At 40.0% G+C, this 27949-nt stretch overlaps 4 protein-coding genes across 5 annotated transcripts in view; 2 read left to right on the plus strand and 2 right to left on the minus strand.

Annotated features, from left to right (window-relative positions):
• The first annotated feature begins 1302 nt into the window (after nucleotides 1–1302).
• On the plus strand, nucleotides 1303–2463 carry LOC131307001 (F-box protein At5g07610-like). The gene has a single exon (XM_058333431.1). The coding sequence runs from the start codon at nucleotides 1303–1305 to the stop codon at nucleotides 2461–2463; it is 1161 nt and encodes a 386-aa protein (XP_058189414.1).
• Nucleotides 2464–3835: 1372 nt separating this feature from the next.
• Nucleotides 3836–27949, minus strand: part of LOC131307283 (F-box protein 7) — an 84510-nt gene continuing 60396 nt past the window's right edge. The window contains exon 12 of the transcript XR_009194064.1: nucleotides 3836–3877. The gene's annotated coding sequence lies outside the window, so the exon portion shown is untranslated. The remainder of the gene's footprint in view (nucleotides 3878–27949) is intronic.
• Nucleotides 15794–17905, plus strand: LOC131307002 (F-box protein At5g07610-like). The gene is made up of 2 exons (XM_058333432.1): nucleotides 15794–15826; nucleotides 16958–17905. Exons 1-2 carry the CDS (start codon nucleotides 15794–15796, stop codon nucleotides 17903–17905), a joined length of 981 nt encoding a protein of 326 aa, XP_058189415.1.
• On the minus strand, nucleotides 24121–27944 carry LOC131307281 (zinc finger BED domain-containing protein RICESLEEPER 2-like). Of its 2 annotated transcripts, XM_058333705.1 has the most exons (6): nucleotides 27772–27944; nucleotides 27524–27583; nucleotides 25100–26744; nucleotides 24637–25024; nucleotides 24455–24509; nucleotides 24121–24367 (listed from the first exon to the last, which is right to left on the minus strand). In XM_058333705.1, exons 3-5 carry the CDS (start codon nucleotides 26740–26742, stop codon nucleotides 24471–24473), a joined length of 2070 nt encoding a protein of 689 aa, XP_058189688.1. In that variant the 5' UTR covers nucleotides 26743–26744; nucleotides 27524–27583; nucleotides 27772–27944; the 3' UTR covers nucleotides 24121–24367; nucleotides 24455–24470. The 2 variants fall into 2 exon arrangements, with proteins under 2 accessions (XP_058189688.1, XP_058189687.1); XM_058333704.1 differs by having other exon boundaries at nucleotides 24637–26744.

The following is a 27949-nucleotide window of genomic DNA, read 5'->3' on the forward strand; positions in this document are numbered from 1 at the left end:
AAGAAAATGAAAACAATAAGCGAAGGGGTAAGCACTGGATACTATTCCTACTTAAATGACAAAACCAAAAGGACGATGATATGGTGTCTTCGGTCATTTTGGAGATACCGTAATTTTTTGGCATAACTTTACCATTAGAAGTATAACTAAAATCAATTACAAGCATAACAGAACCCAAATAAGGTATAACCAAGGAATATTCAAAAAACCAATCAAGGCGTAACTAAACCCAACCAAGGCATTATGCCTTGCTATGGTTTTGGTTATGCCTTACTATGATTCTGTTATGCTTGTAATGAGTTTTGGTTATACTCATAATGGTTTTGTTATGCCAAAAGTTACGGTGTCTCCAAAATGACCGGGAACACCGAAAACATTCCCAAACCAAAAACATGCATGGTAAAGGAAAGTAAAACAAAGGACGGGTGTTAAGGTGAGTTAAAAAGGAGAATATTGAAAAATGAGAAGCCAATAGAAATTGAAAACAAAAAGCAAAGAGAGTAGGGAAGAAACCTTGAATTAGGAGTCTAGGAGACTGCAGGTGCAGAAAGTGTGGAGAAAATGAGAAAACAGTGTACTTGGAGGAGAATGGACGATGATGGGTGGCAGTTGAGAAAGTGAACGTGGGTGGCAGTAAAAGGTGTTTTTTTCCTTTGTAACCTTAATTTTATATGGTAGTTAAGGACCTAAGGTGGGTAGGCAGTTGGGAGAGGTAATTTACAGTCTAGCCCGAGCAGTTATTTCTCCTCAATTAATTGTGTTCAATTACGTTTTTTTCTTTAAAGGGCATTTATGAAAAACGAAAATACATGACAGGGCAAAAAGAGAGATACCAAACTGGTGCTCTCATTTTATATATTAGAATACCCTTTATCTAAATGCATGTCAATTGAAATGAACGAAAGAATACTAAAGTTACCCTTTACCAAATCTAGAACAATAATTTCTTCCCAAAATTTGTACTCCGTACTTGATCTTTAAAAAGCATACACTTGGTTAGAACTAAAGAAGTTGTTGGTTTAGTAGGAAAACCGTTTGCGACTGCTGGTATTATGGACGATTTCTTCTTCTTTTTTTCTTTTTTTAAACGGAGTCATTTGTGTGGTTTAATCGAGAGAAACCTTATGGGGATCAAATGGTCAAGTAAAAAAGTTAGGAAGGCGATCCCCACGACAATTAAAGCGCGAGGGGGTAAAGTGTACTTTGCCTATTTTCTTTCTTCTATAAAAACTTACCCTCTCGAGGTTTTTTATCCACTTCCTCCTTCCCCATAATAATCACTCCTCTGCTCCGAAGGGCACCATGACGACGACAACATCCAGTAAAAAAACAAAGCTGATCGCCGATGGTACTCCGCCCGAAATCTCGCCGGCGGCTGAGCTAATAGCCAACAACATCGACCTCCTCACACAAATCCTTCTCCATATCCCGGCCAAATACCTAATCCGATTCAAGTCTGTGTCCAAACACTGGCTCTCTCTCATCTCCGACTCCCGATTCGCCTCCACCCACTCCCGCCTAAACCCGAACCCCTTGATATCATCCTTGTTTTTCTACCATAAGAAAAAGCTCGGATCAGTTTCCCTCAACGGCAGCTCTACCTCTCCCTCTCTTTCCTTCCTACGTCGTATTACAAGTGATTTCACGGTTCTACACTCGTGCAACGGTTTGCTGTTTATCATGTACGAACAAATTGTCAACAATCCTGTCGAAGTGCAATACGCGGTTTGTAACCCCACCACGAAGAAATTCCACGTTGTAGGAAAAGCGAGTAGAGGTTCTTACCACTCATGTTGGTTGGCTTTCGATCCATTGAAATCGCCTCACTACAAAGTTGTGCTCTATTGCTCCTCTTCGGTAATGGATATCTATTCGTCGGAGACTGCGTGTTGCAAGAGGATATTTCTACCAAACGGACAGATGGACGTCGGACGTTATGGGCCTTATGGCAATGGTGCATTTTGGAAGGGAGGAATCAATTGGCAACGTGACCGCTATAATATGTTGAGATTTGACGTTGAGACAGAGAAGATGATGAAGATTCCGTACACAAAAAGTAGTAGTAGAATTCTCGCTCTACACAAGACTAGGTATTTTGGAGAATGCGGCCTTGGTGGCCGTTTGCTTCTGATTCAGAGTCATTCGCATTCTATGGCGAGATGCAAAATCTTCGAGATGGACGAGGACTGCTACCAGTGGAATGTCAAGTTTCTTGTCGATCTTAAGACCTTGATATCCGAATTCCCTGAGATGGAAAGCAAAAGGGTGTATAAGTTTACAGTGATGTGTGCTGTCGAGGGAGAGAAGCAAAATGACTTGGCACTCATCTTGGCTATTCCGGGTAAAATTATTTCATATAACCTGCAGAAAAAGACTTGGGATGTACTTGGCGTTCGCGATTTCAAAAATGTGCCCCGTAATGCCAGTGTTTTCCCGTTTGTTGAAAGCCTAACCCCTCTTTGAGAAATGTCCCTAGTGCTGGAGCACATGTTCTTTTAACTTCCTTTTTTGTTGTCTTTGCAATGACTCTTCAGTTTCTTACAGTTAGGCTTTGTACCATAAACGATTCCATTACAGATTGTGTTTTCGTTTTATATCTCTGTGATCTTGCATAGAACTAAACTAGAGAAAGTGGATAAGAATTGATACAGAAGTAAGGCCGGCCTACCTTTACATAACAGTAACTAAATTGAGTTGGTCTTGAATCGTTGATGCGTCAATTCTTGGCTAAAGTGGCAAAAAATTGACACCAAAACGAATAAGGCATACCTTTCAATAACTTTAACCAACTGGGGTCTGGGGGAGAGACTTGATCAGATGATGTGTTAATTCTTGACTACTTTAGTCTGGTTTGATTTAGGTCTTGGTTTATAGACTCATTCTTTTGTTCCTTTATATGTTGACGCAATGCATTCTTCTCATCGAGGGCAAACACCCGCTTCCCCTGCATGATTTACTAGATCTTTGGTATGATTATCGTCTTCTGACACTCACCGCGCCTCCTCATCCTCCTCCATTCTTCTACCCCGCCACCTCTAAGTTGTGCTCTAATTATCTAGTTTCTTGCTTCCCCTACGCTGTTTGATTTTCAGAACTCAGTTTGGCGCAGAACCTCTTCTACATAATATTCACGAGGCTTCATCAAATTCTAATTAGTTGCATTTTCATCAGAATGGCTTTGGATCGATCCATGACTGACTACTGAGGGTGAGTGAGAAGAAGAGAGGAGGAAAAAGGGCAAGGACTAGTATTATTGGTGAGAATATGTCGAAAAAGATACTAACAAAGTTTTTCTCTTGCTTCTCATTTCTGCTTAACATTATGGAAGAGTTATGGAAATACAGTTGTAAGATGCACTTTTTTCCAATCAATATAGAAATACACGTAATTTAGACCTTCGCGACATGTAAATCGCGTTTACCACTAGCAGAAACCTTACTAGTTAGCAAGAAACTTGTCACCAATATGGAAAAAATGAGGTCAGACCTCCGGAACAGGTATCTGCAGTTAAGTTTACCCATTAATAAGTTCTTGGAATTTCATTTTTAAGATTAATAAAATTCTTTTTGCTGAGAAAAAAAAAAAAAAGTTCTTGGAGCAAGGAATCCTGCTTTTCTCTACCACAGTTTTCTCATTTGACTATTTGAATCGATACATTTCAAATATCCATAGGTTTTTGGGCTTCAATCTTTTTTTCTAAGAAGCGATTTTCCCATTCCAGAATGAACAGAGTTTATACATTTACAAATTATAGCATAGTTTTGGTACATTACCATGAGATCAGATTTGTAGGGCGGAAAACATGACAAAAAGCAATGTCAAAAACACACATCTAGTGTTTTCCAGCATAGCTTCGGCATAAGTGCATTAGAAGCCACTCAAATAAGCAATATAATGTGTAAAAACAAAGAACACCAAATTGCAGTGATAGAATTTTGTAAGTAAATATACTTACAGATGGAGGATGTCCTGTTTGTTACAGTTATCGTCGTACAACAGCTAGGTACAAAATAATCCTTCCTTTTCACTGGCAGATTCAAAACTGTCGTTTCCGCCTACACAATTGTTACCAAAATTTCTTTGTTTTCTTTCCAATCGACGGAGAATCGACGGGAAATCGTATCGTAAAGCTTGCTGGAATGTGGATGTGAAAAGTGGAGTTTGATTCCTTGCCGTATTTCAGGACTTCTTTGGAAACAAACAATGAAGTGGATGAAGTATGGAAGAAGATTAACAAAATGGACTTTATTAACCCTCAAAGTAGAAGAACAACCAATCGAGATGATTGAGTGAACAATTACAAGTTAATTCTACTCCTAGAAAAGAAAAGATAAAGGCCTGATTGGCGTTGTTTGTGTGTCCTTGAAACTGCTACTAACTTGTACTTAAATAAGCCTCCTTACATTACATTTGAATTCAAAACTTTCCCCCCAAAGTGGCAGTTGAAAACTTCTCGGATTCTGATTATGAACTTCCTTCAACTGCCGATCATGCCCACGTTGAGAAAATTGTCTCGTTGATTGCGGTTTCCATCCTCTTCAATCGTGGAAACATGGGATCCACGTCCATTTGACACCTGTCACCCGATCGACGGTCCAAAATGCCATAAGAATACGCCACGTGTAGGCCAATCGATGGACAAGACTTTTTATAGTTTCACCATCGATTCACCTCCACTCTGAATCATTAAGTTAAGTCCACTCTATCCTCACATTTGCTCATATTTACCCCTGCCACGTGTCACCTGATCGACGGGTAAAAATAGAAATCTTAATTGTGGTACAAACAATGCCCCCCTTATTTGTTTGAGTTAAAAAATCATTTAACTCGAATAAATAATTCCTTCGTCTTTTTCAAAAGGCGTGACTAACACACGGGGCTCTTCCAACGTATATATATTCTCTTGTTTATAAAAAATTAGGGCATCGTTTGAAACCATCGACTCCCAAATCGATGGCGCGCAAGAAAGCTCCTCAAGGCAAAGCAATGGCTTCCAAAGCTTCCTCCAAATCGTCGTCTCCTCAGACAACTCAGAAGAAAACATCGAGTTCTCAGAAAACGGAAACCCCAACAGAGTCCTATCCCCCAAGGTATCCTCAATGCCTACGGGAGGCACCACAGTTTCCTCTTTATTTTATTCCAGTAGTTGGTTTTCCCTCTAGATTCATACTGGGCCCTATTTACTCTCCAACCCCTCCTGATTCACTACCAACCTACTATCCGGTGAATTTTGATGAGCCCTTGCTCCTCTCGCTCCCGGGTCTCCATCGCACTGGTTGGAATACCAGAGGGACAATCCGATCATGGCCCTCTGTATTTCCATCTTGGACAAAGTGGGTAGACCGTATGAGGGGATACTTACACCTCTCGTGGCGTGTCATGGGTATTTACGAAACCATAGACCTATCCACACAGGCTTTTGAATTTAACCCTAATTTGATTGCTGCTGCCGCCTGTTTTTGGTCTGTTTCATCCAACACCTTTGTTTTTCCGTACGGCCCCATGAGTCCCACAGTTTTAGACATTGCTCATCTGACTGGCCTACCGTGTATAGGTGCAGAAGTTAACGCTGCCTTGGATCATCGTCCTTGTGATCCATCGTTTGAGGCCTCTACGGATAATTCGTGGAGTTATTCACACTTTATATCCCTTTTTTGCATCTCTGATCTCAGAGAACCATCATTTACTGAGAAAGTGGCCTTTTATTTGTATTGGCTCAACAAATACGTGCTATGTGTGTCTGGTTTAAAGATCACCAAGGAATATGTCCGTTTGGGTATCTGCCTAGCTCAAGATGCACAACTTGCTTTAGCTCCCTTTGTACTAGGGACATTATATAAAGGGTTGTGGACATTCACAAATAATAAGATCACCAGTAACTGTGGTGGCCCTTTTTGGATTCTCCAGGCATGGCTGTATGCCTATTTTCCATTTCTTAAACCTTTAAGTTATTTTCCAAGAAGGAAAGACGGGGGTAAGTGTTTGAGCTACGCAGAATATTTTTTAGCTCATGATCCCAAGCATGAAGACTCATCCTTCAAAAGGTACTTCACAGCTTTCCATAGCCCTCCTCTCGAGGACTATCCTACCTGGCTGCCTTTTAAGGACTGTCAGTACTCGTTATCACGAAGGATTGAACCTATCCTCAAATTTTTGGTGCCAGCCCAAACAGTTAATGAATTTTGGGCTAGCGTTTTGATATCAAGATTCCTGTCGATAGGATTCTCCCCCTCGACCACACGCTTTTCCAATTGCAGTTTCGAAGTCTACATGCCAAATCAGTGTGCTCGGCAATTTGGTCTGTCACAAGGGATCCCTGTCCCCCATACACATCCAAGGATTAAGGACTTAGCCAAAACGAGGCCAATTGTGACCCAAACCTCTCTAATTACAGAGCTGATTGGACAATTTCAAGGCATCAAGGCCAGCTTCCAACTAGCAAGTTTTGTGGCCGAACCTCTTCTTACTTCAGAATTCAAATTGTTTTGGGACTGCATCAAGCCCACCATCTTCAATAAAGATCTGAGCAACTGTCTCTTGAGACTTGATCCTGAAGAATCCTCATCAGGTGTCTTTCATAAAATCATCCCTCTTTATTTTGTAGACATAGAGTCCTAAACCTTATTAACTATTTCTCATTTGTTTTAGTTCCTGAAGAAGCTTATGTCTCAAGAGGCCCAAAAGGCCAAGACAAAGGGAAGCAACCTGAGGTTTCACTTCCCTCTAGGAAAAGAAGCAGGACTTCTCAAGCTCGAAGTGCTTTGCAAGATCCCCCACTGATGGCGGACGCAATGAAAGGTCTTGACTTGCCAGATCGACAAGCCAGTTCTCCAGAAATTGCTGAAGATTCTGAGACACTGGTGACATTTAAAAGGGTAAAAATTTCATCCTTCTGTCAATTTGGACTAAAGATATCATATGTTACTCCTCCATTGATTTGTTTCTTTCACATTTAGAAAACAAGGAGGAGACTGCAATTGGCACCCCAATCAGATGATAAATGCAGTAAAGATGAAGGTTTGACTACAAACCAAATAATTCCTGTCAATTTCTTCTTCTATTATTCAATTTGCAATTTGACCTTTCTTTTAATGTCCCTTTACCTTTGACATGTCCAGCACCAATTTCGGATGAACATGTCAAAATTTCTGAAATGGATCACGAATCAACCTTTCCTGAGGTTCAAACATTTGATCCAATTACTGAACTCATCTTAAACTCAGCACCTAATTCCCCTGTGACTCTGGGAGTTGATCCCCTTGTGGAATAAGGAACCACTAGTGTTGAGCAGCCAGAAATCCACTCTCCTACTCAAGGAGACAAAGTACGGGAGCCTCCTTTTGATCAATCAAGAATTCGTTCTCCTATCCAAGGAGAATTTATGTCAGAGCCTATAGAACTATTGGTTGAGGCTACTGAACTCTCAGGGCAACAACAAGTTGAAAGGGAAACCCTCACTCCAGAGTTGATCCTCATCCCTACTACTCCAATAACTTTTTCCTCACCTGCCCATGGGGCTGATGCTGAGTTACCAACCAATTCATCCAATTCTGACTTGGACCTCATGCTGACCAAAACCAAGCAATACTCTGAGTTCTATTCCAAGTCCATTTCTGAATTTTCTGAATCTCTGACTTCTCCACCATCATCTGAGCTTAGTGAGGAAACAAAAGATGAGATAAAAACCTTTTTCGGGCTACTTGAACTTCCACTGTTGGAGCTTGCCACTAAACACTCTGCAGCTTTTTCTGGCTGTATCACTTGTTTGATATCCAAGAAAGTTTTCCCACTGTCTGAGCAAATCAAGCTTGAAGAATTTGGCTCAATTGTAAAGGAGAGTTTGACAGTAGCAGCCTACTGTCAGAAAGAAATGAAGAGCAAACAGGATACCCTTAATCAATTTGCAGCCATCTCAGCTAATTTGGACACCATGGGAAACAATATACATCAATTGAAAGATGAGTTGCAACAGATTGAGGACGAAAAGGCAGCCCTTCTCGCTCGTTTGAGTCAGCTTGACAATCAACAAAAGATCTTATTATCACGCAAGGAGTTGATCAGTCAAGAATTATCCAAGGTCTCCTGTGATGAGCAAAGCACTAAGGCCATCATTGCTATGGCCAACACTGATCTTTTGAAATATCAGGAAAAATACAATGCTACCAACAGCAAGTGGAGCTATTTCTCCAAGTTGCTCTTAGAAGCCAAACTCAGGAACCAATGATTAATCTGTACATTACAACTAATCATTTTGGCCTCTATGTTTCAGGCATCTCATTAGTTGGATTTTGTATTTTCTTGCAATGTTTAGCCTTGTTTGCGGGCCTTTACACTTCTTTTCTTGAAATATTGGTATTAATTTCGAAGTTTGTTTGTCTTATTCCTGTATTTATCCAAATTACTAGAATCTCTTAGCAACTCACGTCCCTAATCGATAGGGAAAATCAACCTTGCTTACTCATTTCTTTTAAAATTTGAAACAAACCCACTGATAGGGTCAATTCATAGGAAATCACGAAACCACTAACCAAAGTTATTCCATTCCTTGGTAATTGATATAAATTGTGGCTAACTATTTCCTTCTTTACCGATGGGATAAACCAATGACAAACCATGGAAAATACCAACCGTCATCTCCTCCATTTCCTGTTAGTGGGAGCTGATCATGGGAAACCTTTGATGTAGAACCACTAGACCTTAGTATCATGTTAGGTCTAACAAAATCTCCACTTATTTCTTTAAAACCATCTGTGATGTATTTAAGGAATTGGCTTTTAGTAACGCTTATCCCCATCGATTTTACTTCTGAACCTTCCACCTTGATTGGCCATAAGTCTTCATCAAACAGACCTGCTTCCACATTGTTGGTATCTGCTTTAAATGGATGTTTGTCTGCCCAGAAAATTTCCATACCGTCGATATCTTTATCCTCTCCTTGTTTCAGAAATATTAATGCCTGATGTAAAGAAGAGGGAACACACCCATTTATATGAATCCAATCTCTGCTTAACAAGGCATTATAAATGGAAGAAGAATCAATAACAAAGAAATTAGTGTTCATCTTTCTGTTTCCAATTTGCAATCACACCTTTAGCAGGTGAACACCCTCCTGCAAAATTTCCAACTGTCACTTCTGTTGGGATTAGATCTGACTCATTTTTGTTCAGAGTCTTCATCATTCTCGAAGGCAAGATGTTTACTATAGCTCCATTATCAATCAAAACCTTATTAATAGGTTGCCTATTAATATGAATCATAATATATAATGGCTTTAAATGCCTGACCAAGGCATTTTCAGGAGCCCTCAAGATAACCATATCTTTTCCTTTTGCATCTTTCTCAATTTGAATAGACTTCTTTTTAAAATCTTCTTCCTGCTTGTTTATCTTCACTATAGCATCCGTTTTGTCTTCAACATCCCCTTCTAAACTTGTGGGCTGATTAGGTTTTGCCTGAAAAGTTTTTGGCAAAACTAACATCATATTGCAATGAATTCTAGTAGGGGAAACTGACCCGAATTGAATTGTATCCAGTGCTTGACCAAAAGTAGTAGACTTTTAAGAGTCTACTTCATTCTTGTCTTCTTTGAAATTTTCCTTCATCATATCTGAACTGCTAACTGACAACAGATCATCATCTTCATCATCTTCTAACAATACTTGTTGAAACTCTTCCATTTTCTTCTTTAAGCTCTTCTTGAATTCTGCCTTTTGCTCCTTAATCGACAGAGCAGGGGAAGAACTTGAGCTTTGCCCCCCAAGCCTTTGAGTAATGGTTGGTTTGTTTGTTTGCCCCCCAAGTTTTTCCACCTCCTTTGCTTTCTGTTCAGGTATTGCCAAAACTGGCATAGTTGATTCTCTAGTCCAAACCATAGGGGCTGGTTTGGATTTTATTTCTGGCCATTGTGTTGAATCCATCACTATCTGTTGGTCTCTTCTTTCTCTTTCTGAGATCTTCCTTTGTAACCTCCTTTTCTGAGTGTTGGTAATGGGCTCAAATTCCCTTACATTTGGGAATTTAGGATGTCTCACCGTGTTCCACCCATTATGTTCGATATTCGGTGGAGTCACCATCCTTCCTTGATATCCACCCCTAACAAAAGGCATTCTTCCCCTTGATCTCACACCTCTTGGGTAAAAACCTCTTCCCCTTCCATTCATAAATGAAGGTGGGTATATTAGGCTTACATCTGGCCTCCCAGGGAGTGCTGGAATCACAGGATATCCTTTAAACAGGAATGGTCCATCATCTTCCCCATACCATTTGAGTGATTCGGAAGGTATAAAAATTCCAGGGTCTTCACCTTCAAAAATCAACTTTGGTCCTACATAAATCTGCAAATCACTACTTCCCATAGTGTTGAATCTAATCGAACCTTTAGCATAGGTACCATTGTATTCTTTTTCCGCAATCATTTCTTCCCCTTTCTTGATCTTCTCATCACACCTTAAACAAAAGTAATTTTCAAACTTCTGCCTCACTTGAACTTCTTCTTGCATAATTTCTTCTTCTTCTTGAATCCTTCTTTCAATTTTAGATGCCATTTTTCCTTTCTTCGATCTGGCAGTCACCATATTGACCTCTACCAAAGGAAAATGATCAATATCAATACCCATTACTTCTTTATTTCCTTTAGCATACTGTAACAGGCCCTTCTGGATCATGTCCTGCACACAATTTCGAAATGTGACGCAATTGTTAGTATTATGTCTAAAAGAATTATGCCACTTGCAGTAATCTTTTCCTTTTCTATCCTTTTCAAGAGGAATCATATGCCCTGGTGATAAAGTTAAGAACTTTTGATTAATTAGTTCATCAAAAAGTTGATCAGCTTTAGACAAATCAAATGAATATTGTCTAAAATTTGCTTGATTTCTCCTATTCGGATGTGATGAAGGTATATTCACAGGTTTCTCAGCCTTTGTTAAAGTATCACAAACAATTGGTGCCTTTCCAATTACTTGGGCAACATCAATCTCCACATCTCCTTCTATATCTTGGTAATATGTGCCCAGTGATTTACTCTTCCTGTATTCTCCTTCCATAAGAATAGCCTCATATCCTATGGCTTTGGAAGTAAAATCAAATAAATCTCTGAATTCAGTTCCAGTAAAATGTTTCTTAAAATCATAATCTAGCCCTTCTTGGGCTATCTTTACTATTTCAGATTCAGGAATGTAAAAATGACACTGATTCTTAATCTTTTTGAATCTGTTCATATATTGTTCAACAGACTCTGAAGGCTTTTGTTTGATTTTAGCCAAGTCTGCTACTGAAATTTCTGGTGCATGTCTAAAGAATTGAGTATGGAACTGTTCTTCCATTTCCCTCCACGAATGAACAGAATTTGGAGGCAAGTTAATAAACCAAGAAAAAACAGTTCTAGTAAGAGAATGAGGAAACAATTTTAATTTCAGAGCCTCATCCAAATCCGCTTCGCCTATTTGCAGGCAAAATCTCCCAACATGCTCTATTGTTGATTGATTTTCCTCTCCATTGAAAAGAACTAAATCTGGGATTCTATAATGCCTAGGAAAAGGCACATTATCAACCCAATTTGGATATGGTTTTCTAAACATAGGTTTTTCGATTCTCCGTAATCCAGGGCCATACATGTCTTGCATAATATTCGTGAGTTGAGCCCTTAAATAAGGCTCTTGAATTCTTCCAGTTTGATTTGGAGGAACAAGAGTTTCAGGCCTAATATCATATCCATATGGATAATCTTGTCTTCTTACGTTTGGTGGATCATACCCATAAAGATTTGGATCACCATTAGCCATACCTGAAATATTCCTATTATCATTCCTAAAAATACTTGCATACGCATTTTGCCCTCCATGGGCATTATTTCCAATGTTCCCCGTCACTGTTCCCATAGGGACAGTGGTTGGTATACTTTGATAAAAGCTCTGATTTTGACCATTGCTAACATTATTTGGGACTTTATTCATACCAGTAAAAACAGTTTCAAAAGTTGGATTTTCAAATACCTGCATAGAAGGTATTTCAGTACTTCGGTTAGCATATCCACTGGTCTGTCCAGGGTTAACGTGTACGTTAACTGGGACTTCCACCGTTGGTTGATTTTGTACCACTGCTGCCTTAAACATAGCCATCAAAGTTTTGGCTACTTCACTTTCTGGATCATTTAAAACTCTTGCAAATTTTTGGACCAAGTCACGTGACTCACTTTCTAGACCAATTGGTTGGGCTACTTCTGGACTTCTCTGGTCCGGATTCCCAGTATTAACTCCATTTGCATCACTTCCACCATTAGTGTTGACAGAATTATTGTCATTGTTGCCATCTGTCGGCAATTGATTCCTAGTCTTTGGTGCCATTACTCACTTCCAAATTAGTAATGAGCCCTCCTTCTAGCGCCAAAATTGTTACCAAAATTTCTTTGTTTTCTTTCCAATCGACGGAGAATCGACGGGAAATCGTATCGTAAAGCTTGCTGGAATGTGGATGTGAAAAGTGGAGTTTGGTTCCTTGCCGTATTTCAGGACTTCTTTGGAAACAAACAATGAAGTGGATGAAGTATGGAAGAAGATTAACAAAATGGACTTTATTAACCCTCAAAGTAGAAGAACAACCAATCGAGATGATTGAGTGAACAATTACAAGTTAATTCTACTCCTAGAAAAGAAAAGATAAAGGCCTGATTGACGTTGTTTGTGTGTCCTTGAAACTGCTACTAACTTGTACTTAAATAGGCCTCCTTACATTACATTTGAATTCAAAACTTTCCCCCCAAAGTGGCAGTTGAAAACTTCTCGGATTCTGATTATGAACTTCCTTCAACTGCCGATCATGCCCACGTTGAGAAAATTGTCTCGTTGATTGCGGTTTCCATCCTCTTCAATCGTGGAAACATGGGATCCACGTCCATTTGACACCTGTCACCCGATCGACGGTCCAAAATGCCACAAGAATATGCCACGTGTAGGCCAATTGATGGACAAGACTTTTTATAGTTTCACCATCGATTCACCTCCACTCTGAATCATTAAGTTAAGTCCACTCTATCCTCACATTTGCTCATATTTACCCCTGCCACGTGTCACCTGATCGACGGGTAAAAATAGAAATCTTAATTGTGGTACAAACAACAATAGAGAGTATAAAGCCAAAATGTTATTGTAAAGGTTCCTAGCTTGTGACAATAAACATATTAGGAACCACTTATACATGAAAAAAAAATCCTTATTACGACCTATGAAGCACGGGTACTTCGGAAATGTCACCGTACGCGCACCGGGTACTGGTACGAGTACGAGTATGGCGTCGGTACGGCAAAATCGTACCGGGTACGGCAAAATCGTATCGGGTACTTTTGGTATCTTTGGGTACAGCAAGGGTACTCCGTGGGTACTTTGTGGGTACGTTTTAGTCCAAAATAAGAGACACACACATTTTGAGAGAGAGAGAGAGAGAGAGAGAGAGAGAGAGAGAGAGAGAGAGAGAGAGAGAGAGAGAGAGAGAGAGATATGGAGAGACAGTCAAAGATGAGAGAGAGAGAGAGAACCAGAGTCGATCGATTGACGCCGGCGACGAGGTGATGATTGGGTTCAGATCGATTGACGACGGCGAGGTGATGACTGACGACGACGAGGTGATGACTGACGACGAGGAGGTGATGACTGCGTTCACATCGATTGACGACGGCAACGGCTCTAGGTCTTCTGGCTGGCTTCTCGATCGAGATCGACGACTGATGACTTGTCTTGTCTCTATTTCATCGTAATATAGATTACAAAAATACAGCATAGCCCCTTAAGTTCTTTACCACGACAATAAAGTCTTTTAATTTCTAAAAATTACAATTTTATATCTTCCAGTTCCGGCATACCTCTAATTGTTTAGTATTTCAGTTTTACCCCTAATAAACATAAATATTATCTCATTTTGACTTTTTATCTATGTTACTTTTTGTTGGTAAAATGAGTTTATATTCCATTTTATGCAATAAAAATAGTAAAAGATATATATATTCGTCGTACCCCCGCCGTACCCGTACCCTACTTTTTTGGGATTTTGTTGTTTCTCGTACCGCGTACCCGTACCCGTGCTTCATCGATTACGACTACTGGGATAGATCGAAGATCTGTAGGTAGATGACATGAGGTGAGGAGTAGGACTCGAGGTCTTGAGGGGGAAGTGTTTACAAATTTAGTAGATGCATAAATTTATTTTAAATTTTCAAAACACAGAGAAGTGATATCAATGTTAGTTCCTCTGTAAAGTTAAAAATTTCTTCAAACCAAGATGCATGGGCAGAGAGAGAGAGAGAGAGAGAGAGAGAGAGAGATCTCACATCTTTTCTTTAAGATTCCTAATATTCTTCTTTTAGCGAAATGGACAATTGGCATGAACGAAAGAATACTGAGTTCTTCTCTATTAAAATCAGAACTTAATTTAATTCTTCCCACAATTTGTACTCTTTTAAAAATGCATATGTGTTGTTAGAACCAAGTGATTATTGGCTTATAATTAAGTAGGGAAACCGTTTGTCACTGTTGGTATTATGGACCATTGGGTCGTTTTTTTTTGGTTAATAGAGTAGCTTGTGTGGTTTAATCCAAAAACCATAGGGTGATCATGTGGTCAAGTTAGGGAGGCGATTCCCACGACCCCTAAAGCGCGAGGGGGCAAATTGTACTTTGCCTATTTTCTTTCTTCTATAAAATGTTACCCTCTCGAGCTTTTTGTCCACATGCTCTTTCCGTGAAAAAGAAGGAAAGAATGGGAATCAAACTCATGCCCCTATGTCTAGAAAGCAAAGAACTTACCACTAAAGCTACACTTGTCAGCTTGTTGAAAGTTGTATATACATAATATTTACTGTAATATGTTTCAAGATTTTGGGGTCCTACAGCTGGGCTGAAAAAGGGAGGCCCGAGGCTGGCCTTGTCTACTGTTCAATTTATCCTACAGCTGGGCTGAAAAAGGCTGGCCTTGTCTACTGTTCAATTTACCCATTAATCAATTTTTGAAGCAAGAAATCCTACTTTTCTCTTGCACAGTTTTCTCATTTGACCAGATGAACCAATGCATTTTCAAATACTAGGTTTCTGGCCGGGCGTTAATCATTTCCCAAACAAGTGATTTATTCATTCCAGAATGAGCAAATATTTATACATTACAAATTACAACATAGTTCTGATACATTACCGGCCATGAGATCATCAAATTTACAAGGCAGACAAAAAGCAATGCCAAAACATACCTTTATTGTTTATTTGAATGAGAGAAACTTATTCACGGAGGCTCCATGAACAACCTGTTCACGGAGCGGCGGAATCTCAATCGTCCATTCGCACGACGAATGGCTGAGATTCGTTTTCAATTCTAACCGGTCACAATTGATTTTCAATCCGGACTGTCCAAAAACACTTGGAACGTTCTTTTTGTTACAATTATTAGCATTTAGCCAGTTACAAAATAATCCATCCTTCCCACTGGCAGGTTCAAAACTGACATTTCCGGCTACATGATAGATAGTACAATGGCAAAATGTTAATACAAAGGTTCCTTGTGACAATGGGCATGTTAGATATCAATGTGTTCCTTTAATTCATGAGAAAAGTTTGAATTTTTTCTTCATAAAAATGTATTATTTTTAAGTCCTCATTCTACGGACAAGACAAACATCTTGGGACGGAGGTACGTAGTAGTTAACATGGGGGAAAAACAACAGTCCCTCCGATAAATTTAAGCATCAGTTCATCTATGGACACCACTGTTTAATACAAATTAAGAACTGCAAGGCAATATTTTTTCAAAGCACATGCGCAATGCGAAGAGATTTATTCCTCATGAGGTGAGGAGTAGGACTCGAGATCTTGAGGGGGAAGTATTTAGAAGTTTAGTAGATGCATCAATTTATTTTAAATTTTCAAAAAAGAGAGAAGTGATATCAATGCTAGGGACAACATGCGAGTTGAGTCGATCTGAGCAGATCCATGCTCAGTAATGGACGGCTCAGCCGAGCAAGTCCATGCAATCTGAACCGTCCATTACCGAGCATGGACGGCTTGGATTGGCCCAACACGCATGTTATCCCCAAGGGGACAGCAAGCATTCCCAATGAGAGAGAGAGAGAGAGAGAGAGAGAGAGAGAGAGAGAGAGAGAGAGAGAGAGAGAGAGAGAGAGAGAGAGAGAGAGAGAGAGAGAGAGAGAGAGAGCATCTTTTCTATATGCTTCCTAATATTCTTTTAGCGAAATTAATTAATTAATGCATGTCAATTGGCATGAACGAAGGAATATTAAGAGTGTATTCCAGTTCACCATCTTAAAAAATAAGTATTTATTTACAATTTTCAAGCTTAAAAATAATAGGCTTACTGAAATAAAAAAAATGCAATATGGATAGATGGATCTATCAAACCTGTAAAAAAAATTGAGAAATTACTTTCGCAAGCCTATTATTTTTAAACTTGAACATAGGTCCTTATTAACTGTTGATACATATTATGGAACATTCTTTTTTCTTCTTTTTTTTGTTAATAGAGTCGCTTGTGCAGTTTAATACAAAAACCATAGGGTGATCATGTGGTCAAGTTGTAAACTTAGGGAGGCAATCCCCACGACTCCTAAAGCGCGAGGGGGTGAAGCGTACTTTGCCTATTTTATTTCTTCCATAAAAAGTTACCCTCTCGAGCTTTTATTACTCCTCCATACCCTAGGGCACCATGACAATGAAAACATCCCGTAAGAAAACAAAGCCGAGCGCCGACGGTACTCCACCCGAAACCTCGCCAGCGGCTGAACTAATAGCCAACAACCTTGACCTCCTCACACAAATCCTTCTCCATATTCCGGCCAAATCTATAATCCGATTCAAGTCCGTGTCTAAACACTCTCCTCTCGGACTCGGGATTCGCCTCTTCCCACTGCCGCCTAAACCCTAAACCCTTGATCTCATCCTTGTATTTCTACTTCCACTACAAGGGAAAACTCGAATCAGTTTCCCTCAACGGAAGCCCTACCACTCCCTCTCTCTCCTTCCTACATCCTCTTACGGGTGATTTCACGGTTCAACACTCATGCAACGGTTTATTGTTGATCAAGTACTACAAACAAATTGTTGACAATCGTTTCAAAGCACAATACCTCGTTTGTAACCCGACCACGCAGAAATTCCATCTACTTGACTATAATGTCAATGAGCAATACCGCGATGGCTTTTCTTGCTTATTATGTTGGTTAGCTTTCGATCCATCGAAATCGCCTCACTACAAAGTTGTCATGCTTACTAGTCTCTATTATTGCGCCCCCCCTAATTGGGAAGTGGATATCTATTCATCGGAGACCGCGTGGTGGAAGAAGATATTTCTACCAAACGAAGAGACGAGCGGTATTTATAGCAAGGGTGCCTTTTGGAATGGAGCAATCTATCGGCTATGTCACCACCGATATAATCTATGGAGGTTTGACATTGAGACAGAGGAGATTATTGGGATTCCATGCAAGCAAGGTAGTAGTAGAATTTCCTCTCAATTAAACACTAGGTATTTTGGAGAATGCGGCCGTGGTGGCCGTTTGCTTCTGATTCAGAGTCCGTCGCATTCTGCTTTGAGGTTCAAAATCCGCAAGATGGACAAGGACGGCTGCCGTTGGAATGTCAAGTGTTGGAATGTCAAGTTTCGGGTCGATCTCGAGACCTTGATATCTGAATTCCCTGAGATGGAAAGTAAAAAGCGGATGAAATTTACGATTATGTGCGCTGTCGAGGGAGAGAATGAAAATGAATTTTCGCTCATCTTGGCTATCCCAGGTAAAATGATTTCATATAATCTGCAGAAAAAGACTTGGAAAGTACTTCGCGACAATTCGGAAAATGTGCCGCCCCGTGATGCTAATATTTTTCCGTTTGTTGAAAGCCTATCCCCAGTTTGAGTAATGTCCCAAGTGCTGGAGCACATGTTCTTTTAACTTCCTTTTCTTTGATGTCTTTGCAATGACTCTTCAGTTTCTTACAATTGTTGATACCTTCAACGCTTTGGTCACAGATTGTGTTTTTTCGTTTTAGATCTTTGCTATATAGTATATTCATCTGCATTGGCAGGGACGGAGCGGTTTGATACAATTACCTACAGTAGTAACTACATAAATGTTCTCAATTCTGATAAAATATAAAGGTTTTCTACAATTGGAACGTCCACCACTTACAATGAGTCGATCTCAAGTAGAAAACTTTGTAATAGTAAAGGATGTAGAGATCAAACATAAATTGATTTAAGTTGATAGGCGATAGCAACAATTCATAATTGGTTATTTGTTTCATATTCTTATGGTTGGAATGAAATTGATTTTCTATACTCGAAAATTAACTTAGCTTTGCATTTTTGATACATTTGCTTCTCACGATTGATTGTTAAAACGGCAATGTTTATGTTGTCTTTTTTGGCACATGTTAGAAGAATTTGCGTCAGCACAATCCCACTCTATTTATTGTCAACAGTATCAACTCTTTGTATAGAAGTTGATCCAACAAATCATGCATATTGCTGCAGTTAAGCAATTGTTGATTCAAGTGTCTCTTCAAATTGGTAGAATTTTTTCGGACTTGGATCCTCTGTCCGAGCTCCCTGTCCCAATCCTCAAAAGGCGACACGTGTCTCTCCTACCACAAACCAAAAAGGTCTCAACACACTCAATCCCTCCCATTTCACCCTTGTCTTCTCCCCTGGTATCTCACTTTCGTTCATGGCCGGATCTGTGCCTTTGACTCTCGTTTCTTACTGTGAATGGTCTCTGTGATTCTCATCTACGGCGTCGCCGTTCAACAATCAGTCTCTTTCCCCTGTGGCTCTAATCAAATTTCTCATACAAAAAGCACAAGGCGTCATTGGAGATGCTTGGACTGGTGAACAATGCTGACGCAGAAATTTAATCCATGTAGAGCATGTTTTTGGAATTCCTATATATTCTCTGTGATGACTGGCAAAAGTTCAGTATGAAAATTCAGTCGAATTCTTTGTTTTAATTTAGATTATATCAAAAACTAAAAACATCGGTGGATAAGAATTTTTCTTCTCCTTTTCCCTAGACCCAAAACGACGTCGTTTTTTTATTGCTTTAGTGAAATGATAATCGCAATCTTTGATTTGTTAAATAACTAGGGTGTCACTCCCTAATCATTACATGAGAGGATCATGTGAGGGAGTTCACGTGAGAGGATCCAGACTCATCTATTCTAATATCTATTCTCTATCTAATATATAAAAAGAGAGCCGCTTTTTTGTGTGACCACTTTTGTGAAGCCCTGTCACAAAAGTGTTTTTCGTTTTTGACCTTTTCCAAAACTTCCCATGTAGTAACTACTTGGGGTAAGATGGACAAAAACTTCACTCCAACCGCTTTACCTCACATGTCGCCCACAAAATCATTTTTGCAGAAAAAACTGCCATGCGATTCATCTGTTTTACGAAGGTATGATTCATCCTCATAATCTCCATCTTTATATTACCACCTACTCCTTTCACTTTTTATGTCATCCTTATGGAGTGAAATGGATTGAGAGTAATTCAGATTGAGAGTGATTCGGTATTAAGCGTTCGATGTGTTTCAAACTAATTGAAATACTATTCATCAAAATAACTAGTTAAGTCCTTCCAACTAGGGTATAACTTTGATTTTCAACAAGCAAAACAAACTTTTGCACAATGAATGAGTTATCAAAGTCAAGATAAAAAATATGTAACTCTTCAAATGGAATGAACCCCTTTTGTGAGTAATAGCTGGCACATCTATTTTGTGTGTTTCGTCCTCTTGGCACCTTTCCACAACTTCGAGAATGCCTTGATCGACGCTGGAAGGCTCACCATCATTCACACCACTCGTAACAAGTAAAAGCAAATCGATCCATTCGATTGTTAGCCCAGCTATTGTGCCTCTCAACCTGTTTGCCCAAGAAAATGAGTTCAGTAGAATTCAAGGCCCATTACATTGGAACCACATATGTGGCTTTGAAATCCTAATTTGCTGCAATTTGTCTTTAGTCAATATTTTTCAAAAGAAAGAACACATCTTTTCTATAAGCTTTCTTATTCTCTTTGGATATCGAAATGCATGTAAATTGGCAAGAACGAAAAGAATACTTAGTTGTCCTCTATCTAATCCGAAACTTTGATTTTCCTAGAATTCTTACTCTTTTAAAATTCATAAGCGTGGTTAGAACCAAGGAAATTATTGGCTTCAATAATGAAGGAAACCGTTTGCCACTGTCGGTATTATGGACCCGTTCTTTTTTATTTTGCTAACGGAGTCACTTGTGCGGTTTAATTCAGAAACCATACTGTGATCACGTGGTCAGGTTGAAAAGTTAGGGGGACGATCCCCACGACACCTAAAATGCGGGGGTAAAGTGTACTTTGATTATTATTTTTCTTCTATAAAAAGTCTCGAGCATTTTTCCAGTTTCTCCTTCCTCTTAATTCACTCCTCTACACCTAAGGGCACCATGACGATGAAAACATATTCCCGTAAAAAAACATAGCCAATTGCTGACTATCCTCTGCCGCAAACCTCGCCGGCGGCTGAACTTATAGCCCCCAACGTCGACCTCTTCACACAAATCCTTCTCCGTCTACCAGCCAAATCCATCAACCTCCAATTCAAGTCCGTGGCCAAGCACTGGCTCTCTCTTCTCTCCGACTCCCGATTCGTCTCCACCCACTCCCGCCTAAACCCTAGACCCTTTATCTCATCCTTGTATTTCTACTGCGATGAAGAAAAACTTGAATCAGTTTCCCTCAACGGCAGCTCTACCGTTCCCTCTCTCTCCTTCCTACGTCATCTTACAGGTGATTTCAAGATTCCACACTCGTGCAACGGTTTACTTTTAATTGAGAACGCTCAATACACGATTTTTGACCATCATGTCAAAGCGCAATTGTTTGTTTCCGAAAACGTAACGATTTGGCCTAGGAACAGCGAGTAGTGCAGTTCTAGGCCTGATGCGGGCGTGCCAGGGCAGGATTGCTGCCCAAATTCGTATCAAGGCCTGGAAGCCTCAATCTGACTTCTAACTGGACGAAAGTGCACGGCCTAAGGGTGGAGACCGTGAGGAGGTTCGTGGTTTGCCTTTGCGGGCTAAGGACTTAAAATTTCCTAATCGTGTGAAAAATGGAAAGAAAGGCAGAGCAAGGCCTAAAACAGAAATAAATGGACTTCATTAACGGTTTAATAAAGTCTGATTGCAAGGAAATGAAATAAAATCTAGGCTTGGCTAGATTGAACGGCAAAATAAAGACAATTGAAAGATAAATTGGGTAAGCCGTGGGCTTGATTGGTCGTGGACCGAAAGATAGAAGATAATTAAAACATAAATTTGCATAAGCCGGGGGCTTGATGGTCGGGGACCTTTGCCAAGGCCTTCAACTCTGGTATTTATAGGCAGATGTTCCAGGTCTTGAGCTGTTCAAGCTGCTTCCACAGGCCTTCATGCATGGCTGCCAAGTGTCCCTTTTGAGCTGCTTCAAAATGCTCCAATGAGAGGCTATTCTTTGATAAAAACGTGCCCTTTACTCCAAAGAAATGGTAAAGGCCTGAAAAGCCCTTCTTTTCTGCATAAAACTTTGTAAAAGAGTAAAAGGAACTTCAGCATCTAGGCCTTTGAGCTGCTTGTGAGCAGCTACTGCTTGACTGGACGTCTTTTGGGCCCACCAATGCTGAAGACCAAGGCTTCTTCAGGCCTTCCCACCATTTTATTGGTCCTTGCATCCCTTGTGGGCCCTTAAATCCTCTGAGGTTCATCTTTCACGGAAGAAGGATCCAGAAACAAAGGATTAACCAGACCTGGATGAGCTGCTTGTGAGCAGCTTGCTTAGGTCTGCATGAATCATTCACCAACAGCTCCAAGGGCTGCATGTGCGCCACCTGTCTCTGGCCTTGCTTCATGCTGAAGAATGGGGTCCCACCAGTTCAGACCTTGAGCTGCTTATGAGCAGCTTACCCAGATCTGTCTAGCAAGAATATTCTAGGCCTTTGAGCTGCTTATAAGCAGCTTGAGGCCTTTAAGCTGCTTATGAGCATGGATGTTTATAAAAAAGGGATATTTGGGCCCATCAAGGCCAAAAATGCAGGCTTGGTTGAGCTGCTTGTGAGCAGCTTATATGATGTTAGATATAGGCCTTTGAGCTGCTTGTCCAGGCCTAAGCTGCTTGTGAGCTGCTTGGGATGTCTCCATGCATGGTTGCCACGTGTCCCAAGCCTTGCTTCATGCTAAAGGATAGTAAAGACTCAGATCTTGAGCTGCTTGTAAGCAGCTTACCTAGATCTGCCAAACAAGAACATTCTAGGCCTTTGAGCTGCTTGTGAGCTGCTTAAGGCCTTTGAGCTACTTGTGAGCAGCTTAAGGCCTTTGAGCTTCTTGTGAGCTGCTTGTGAGCAGCTTAAGGCCTTTGAACTCCTTGTGAGCTGCTTGTGAGCAGCTTAAGGCCTTTTGAGCTACTTGTGAGCAGCTTAAGGCCCCCTAATTGCTCCTTAAAGGCTTTAACGATGCTCTTAAAGCAGTGGGCCTTTCATCAATTGGGCCTAAACTTGTTGGTAAATCATGGGCCTTTGCCCAATGTAAGCCTTCTGAGCCCAAGCCTGGTGAGAAAACCAAGGCTTCTACCAATTTGGGCCCATTTCTTAGGCCTTTGTTACTTCTAAGAATTTGGGTTAGGCCTGGATGAAATACTCAGGCCTGGTGGACTGATTCAAGCCTTAGGCCTTTGACTGATTTAGGCCTATATGAAAGGCCCATCATTTCTTAAGAACAGGCCCTAATTCGTGGGCAACTGGTCGTAAGGTCTTTCAAGGGTAGGGCCTCGACCCTCGAGGCTACCTTTTAACCCGTAAATCCATTTCCTGATTTTTGGCAAAAAATGGGTGTAAACAGCAATACATCGTTTGTAACCTGACCACGCAGAAATTCCATCTACTTGCTCAACCAGGTGGAGAATATTACGCATTCTGTTGCTTGGCTTTCGATCCATCGAAATCCCCTAACTACAAAGTTGTATTGCTCAGTCATATCTATTCTCCCTCTTGGGAAATCAATATCTATTCATCAGAGACTGCGTGTTGGAAGAAGATATTTCTACCAAATGGACATATAGGCAGACCTAAAACAAAAGGAGTGTTTTGGAATGGAGCTCTGTAGGAGCCGGTATGGGCTATGGGACCAATATAATCTGTGGAGATTTGACGTTGAGACAGAGAAGATGGTTCGGATTCCGTACACGGAAAGTAGTAGTAGGATTCTCTCTCCAGACAAGACTAGGTATTTTGGAGAATGCGGCCGTGGTGGCCATTTGCTTCTGATTCAGACTCATTCGCATTCTTTTGTGAGATTCAAAATCCGCGAGATGGACAAAGACTGCTGCCGTTGGAATGTCAAGTTTCATGGTGATCTCAAGAACTTGATATCTGAATTCCCTGAGATGGGAAGTAAAAAGCAGAATAACTTTAGAGTGATGTGTGTTGTTGAGGGAGAGAAGGAAGATGACTTTGCACTCATCTTGGCGATCCCGGGTAAAATTATTTCATTTTTAGTATGCGGAAAAAGACTTGGGATGTACTTCGCGACGATTTGAGTGATGTCCCCGTTTATGCTCGTGTTTTACCATTTGTTGAAAGTTCAACCCCTCTTTGAGAAATGTCCAAAGTAGGGCTGTAAACGAGCCGAACCGAGCCGAACCTGGTGATATTCGGGATCAGTTCGTTAAGGTGCAGGTAAGGCTCGAATTCGGCTCAGGCTCGAATTCGGCTCGGGCTCGAATCGAGCCTGCACAAAAGAGTTCGAGTTCGGCTCGTTGGAATTTTTCAAAGCTCGGATTCGGCTCGTTAGGCCTCGTTAGGCTTAAACGAGCCGAACCGAGCCGAATCCAAGCTCGAATACAGCTCTTTTTTCGAATACAGTTCAGGCTCGAATTCAGGCTCGTGAGATTTTTTTTTCCCATTTTCAAATCACAATTCATGCATATATGACAAAAAATTGGGAAAAAAACAATAAAATCATGACAAATATTATCAATAAAATAACCAAACTTAAAAAAAGAAAAACAACCACAAGAATACAATCAAAAATCAGCTAGTCTCCAACAAAAGCATCCCAGAAAAGATTACATCAGAGATTTAGAATACATTGTCCAACAAGCAAAACACAAAAATAACAAGTGCTTGTAATCCAATTGCAAGTAAAAAAGCACTCAAAAGGTGGTTCCCATCCACAAGCACCAAAATATATACCCATCCAAAAAGAAGCATAATATGTTCCCATCCAAAAAGAAGCAAAGTAGGTGTTATAAGGTTAGATGTTTCAGCTTTTCCTAGGCCCTGCATTTCCTATCACCTGCATTAATTTTCAACCTGTGACATTAGACATGATATACATGTTTAGACAGTTTAATTATAATCAACACCATAATCACTTAAAAAAATAGGGATGAAATTGACCTCATAAAGGTATCGACTAAGGAAATATAATCTCCTGAATTGTTGGCTCCTCAGTCTATATAAAACAAATAAATGGTTAGCAACTTCTCTTATCAATATCTTAAAAATGATAACTACAGCATTTCATATTGTAGCTAGTTCTTGCAATAATTAAATGATAGTTAAATAATTTTTTTACTTACTTCTGATCGCTTTTTGAGTCCATGTTGTGCACGTACAAAGTCAGCTCCACAAAGTAACATCTCAACCGTTTCAGTTGCTAATGAGGAGCGGTATGGATCAATCACCCTACCTCCAGCACTAAATGTGGATTCGGAAGCCACAGAGGTAATAGGAATTGATAATATGTCAGCTGCCATCCTAGACAATATGCGAAACTTCAAATTGTTTGCTTTCCACCACTCTAATGCATCAAAATGGGAATCTGAGTTTTCATCACAAATGTAGACACCTTCTTCCAAATAAATGTCCAATTCGGATTTCACAGGTTGAACAATGTCCGCTTTTCTAACAAAAGACTCAAACTTGGATCTTCCACCACCCATTTTTTTAATCCCCCCTGAAACAACACTAGAAGAACAAACATCTTTAGCACTTTGCTGTGAATTTTGCTCAATGTTGACAAGAGAATACGCAGCAACATACTCCTTATAAAGCTCATGAAGAGACTGAAGCACTATAGAACTATTTCTCGCAGCTTCTGACTCTGTGTATATCTCGGGGAAACAACAGTCAATAAGCGTCATTTTGTATCTTGGATCCAACACAGCCCCCAAGGCCATCAATAGATTACACTCACCCCAATACTTGTCAAACTTTATCTTCATCTTCAAAGCCATCGCTTTCATGTACTCCTTTTCGTTGTCCGAATTTTTATCAATTACTTCTTTCATTCGCCAAACCTCGATGAGGAACAAATTAGAAGTTGGATACTCAGTCCCCGATATAATATTGGTGACATCATTAAAAATTGACAAATATTCACACACACATTCAACTTTCTCCCAATCCTCAACACTGGGCACATACAGGAAACCAACATCTCTTGCCTTGTACATAGGGAAGACATTTTTGAATGCCAACGCAGCAGACAACATCATGTAAGTAGAATTCCATCTCATAGAACAATCTAATATCAGCTTCTTCAAAGGTAATTGCAAATTCTTAACAATCTCACCAAATTGAATAAGCCGTGCTTCAGATGCAGCCAAGTACTTCACACCTTCCCTAACACGATCAGTAATGCCTTTTATTTCCCCAAGCCCGTCCTGCACCATGATATTCACTATATGTGCACAACAACGCACATGAAAAATTTGACCCTCAAAAAGCATCTTCTTGTTCAATAACTCAAAGGTCGCTTTCAAATTTTTCAAAGCAACATCGTTGTATGATGCATTGTCTACTGTAATACTAGACACCTTATCCTCAAGGCCCCAATCAACTAGACACTTATAAAGAGCATCGGCAATGATAACACCCGTGTGTGGAGGTGGTACATTGCAAAAGTTAAGCACACGCTTTTGCAGCTTCCAAGTTTCATCTAAAAAGTGACCAGTCACAACCATATATTGAATTTTTTGGGTTGTCGACTTCCATAAGTCCGTCGTGATACCAATTCTATGAACACTCCTAAACAATGTTTTCAACTTCTTCTTATGTTGGGTATAAGTTGAGATGCAATCACCTTTTGCGGTGGCACGACTTATCTTCTGCCAATATGGAGTGGCTGCCCTCATGAATTTGTTGAACAAGACATGCTCCATTTTGTTAAATGGATACTCGTGATAAAGTATCATTTGTGCAGCTGCTTCCCTTACCTTTGCATGGTCATATTTAAATGTGGTGAGACTCATTCCGCTATCGGATCCTATAGTGTCAAATGATAGTGTCCTTTGCCTTTTCTCTTGTCCAATTGTAACTCGACGTAGTAGGCAGTTACGCATGTGCCTATTAAGATGACTAGTAACACCCGATTTATGAATGGCAAACTTGGTTTTACATGACTTACATTGATACTTCTTGGTTCCATCGGGAAGCGACACTTCTTCGAAATCCTTCCAAACCTCTGATGTTCGTTTCCTACCCTTCTTTTCGAATGGGTTATTCTCTTCTTCATGAACCTCCTCATCTGGAGGATTGCCCTCCACGGGAATCGCATTGTTTGCGTTATCTGCATCTTCATTAAGATTCTCCATGACTGGACTAGTAGATGATTCTTCAAACGAACTAAATGCCGCACCAGAATCTCCTTCTAGTGAAGTAGGATAAATTTGTCCATTTGACATATCTAAAGGGGAAAAAAAAATAAATAGTAATATGACCAAAAGGAGATTGTAAGTAAATAGATTATCAATCATTTGCACCAGATTCCCCGTTTCAACCATACAACTGGCGTCACCATAATCACAAGTTCACACAATAGAGCCCTGGAAAAACTATAAGCACTTGGACATGGGGGAATATTGAATTATCAGAAGCGTTTTCTTTTTAGTACATACATGAGCATAGGTTACTAGGTGTAGAAATCAAGTAGGCTGATCTTATTGCTAGAAGGATACAATGAATAAAGTGGATAGTCCTTCCCCTCCTGGCACAATCTTATTACTTCTCCCCTTCATTTTCGGAAGTTGAAATCAAAGGAACAGACTAATACGGTACCAAACCATATCTAAATTTAGGGACACTTACAACTTATGTATGAAAAAGTTGGCTGAACAAAAGTACACTTTAACAGAAATACTTCAGTACTCGGACCTATATGTGTTAGTCTGTTCCTTTGATTTCAACTAGCATGTAATACTTCAGTTTTGGGGCCCAAAACCTAGTTATATGTATAGTTATACTTCTATACATATAACTAGGTTTTACGTATAGAATTACATTAGTAATAAAATTGACGAGGAAATGAAGACGTTCATGGAGCAAAATAAGACTTAAAGACAATCATTCGATTTTATTACTAACGTAATGCACATTAGCAATAAAATGGCGGGATATTCTTTTGATTTACTAACAACTGAAAAAATAATGGACATGAGATGAAGACAGGAGGAGGACATTACTAACCACAGTAGAGTGATCAATGAGAGAACAAATAACTCCCGATCCCCTTCACTAGAATAGACCCTGTTTCTGACATAAGCATCGAGATACCATACAATAACATGAATTAGTTCTAACAGTTGTCCAATACAGGTACAAAAATGTACATACAGAATCAAATAACCACCCATGAACAGAAATCAAGACACCCTAAAAACACAGATACAAACCCTTCTCAAATTCTCCTTAAAAAAATCGATCAAAAAGAATACCTGGTACGAGAAAGAGAAAGAGAGACAACGTTGAGGAGGTGGCGGAGAGAGGCGGTGGAAGAGGCGGGAAGAGGCTGTGGTCCTGTGTAGCAGGCAGAGACAAGTGATGTAGAAGAGCGGCGGTGAAAGCAGTGGGTGGGTAAGAAACCCTAATGTTTTTTAAGAGGACTCATCGTTT

Source organism: Rhododendron vialii, chromosome 11a (genome assembly GCF_030253575.1).
Source record: "Rhododendron vialii isolate Sample 1 chromosome 11a, ASM3025357v1".
NCBI lineage: Eukaryota > Viridiplantae > Streptophyta > Magnoliopsida > Ericales > Ericaceae > Rhododendron > Rhododendron vialii.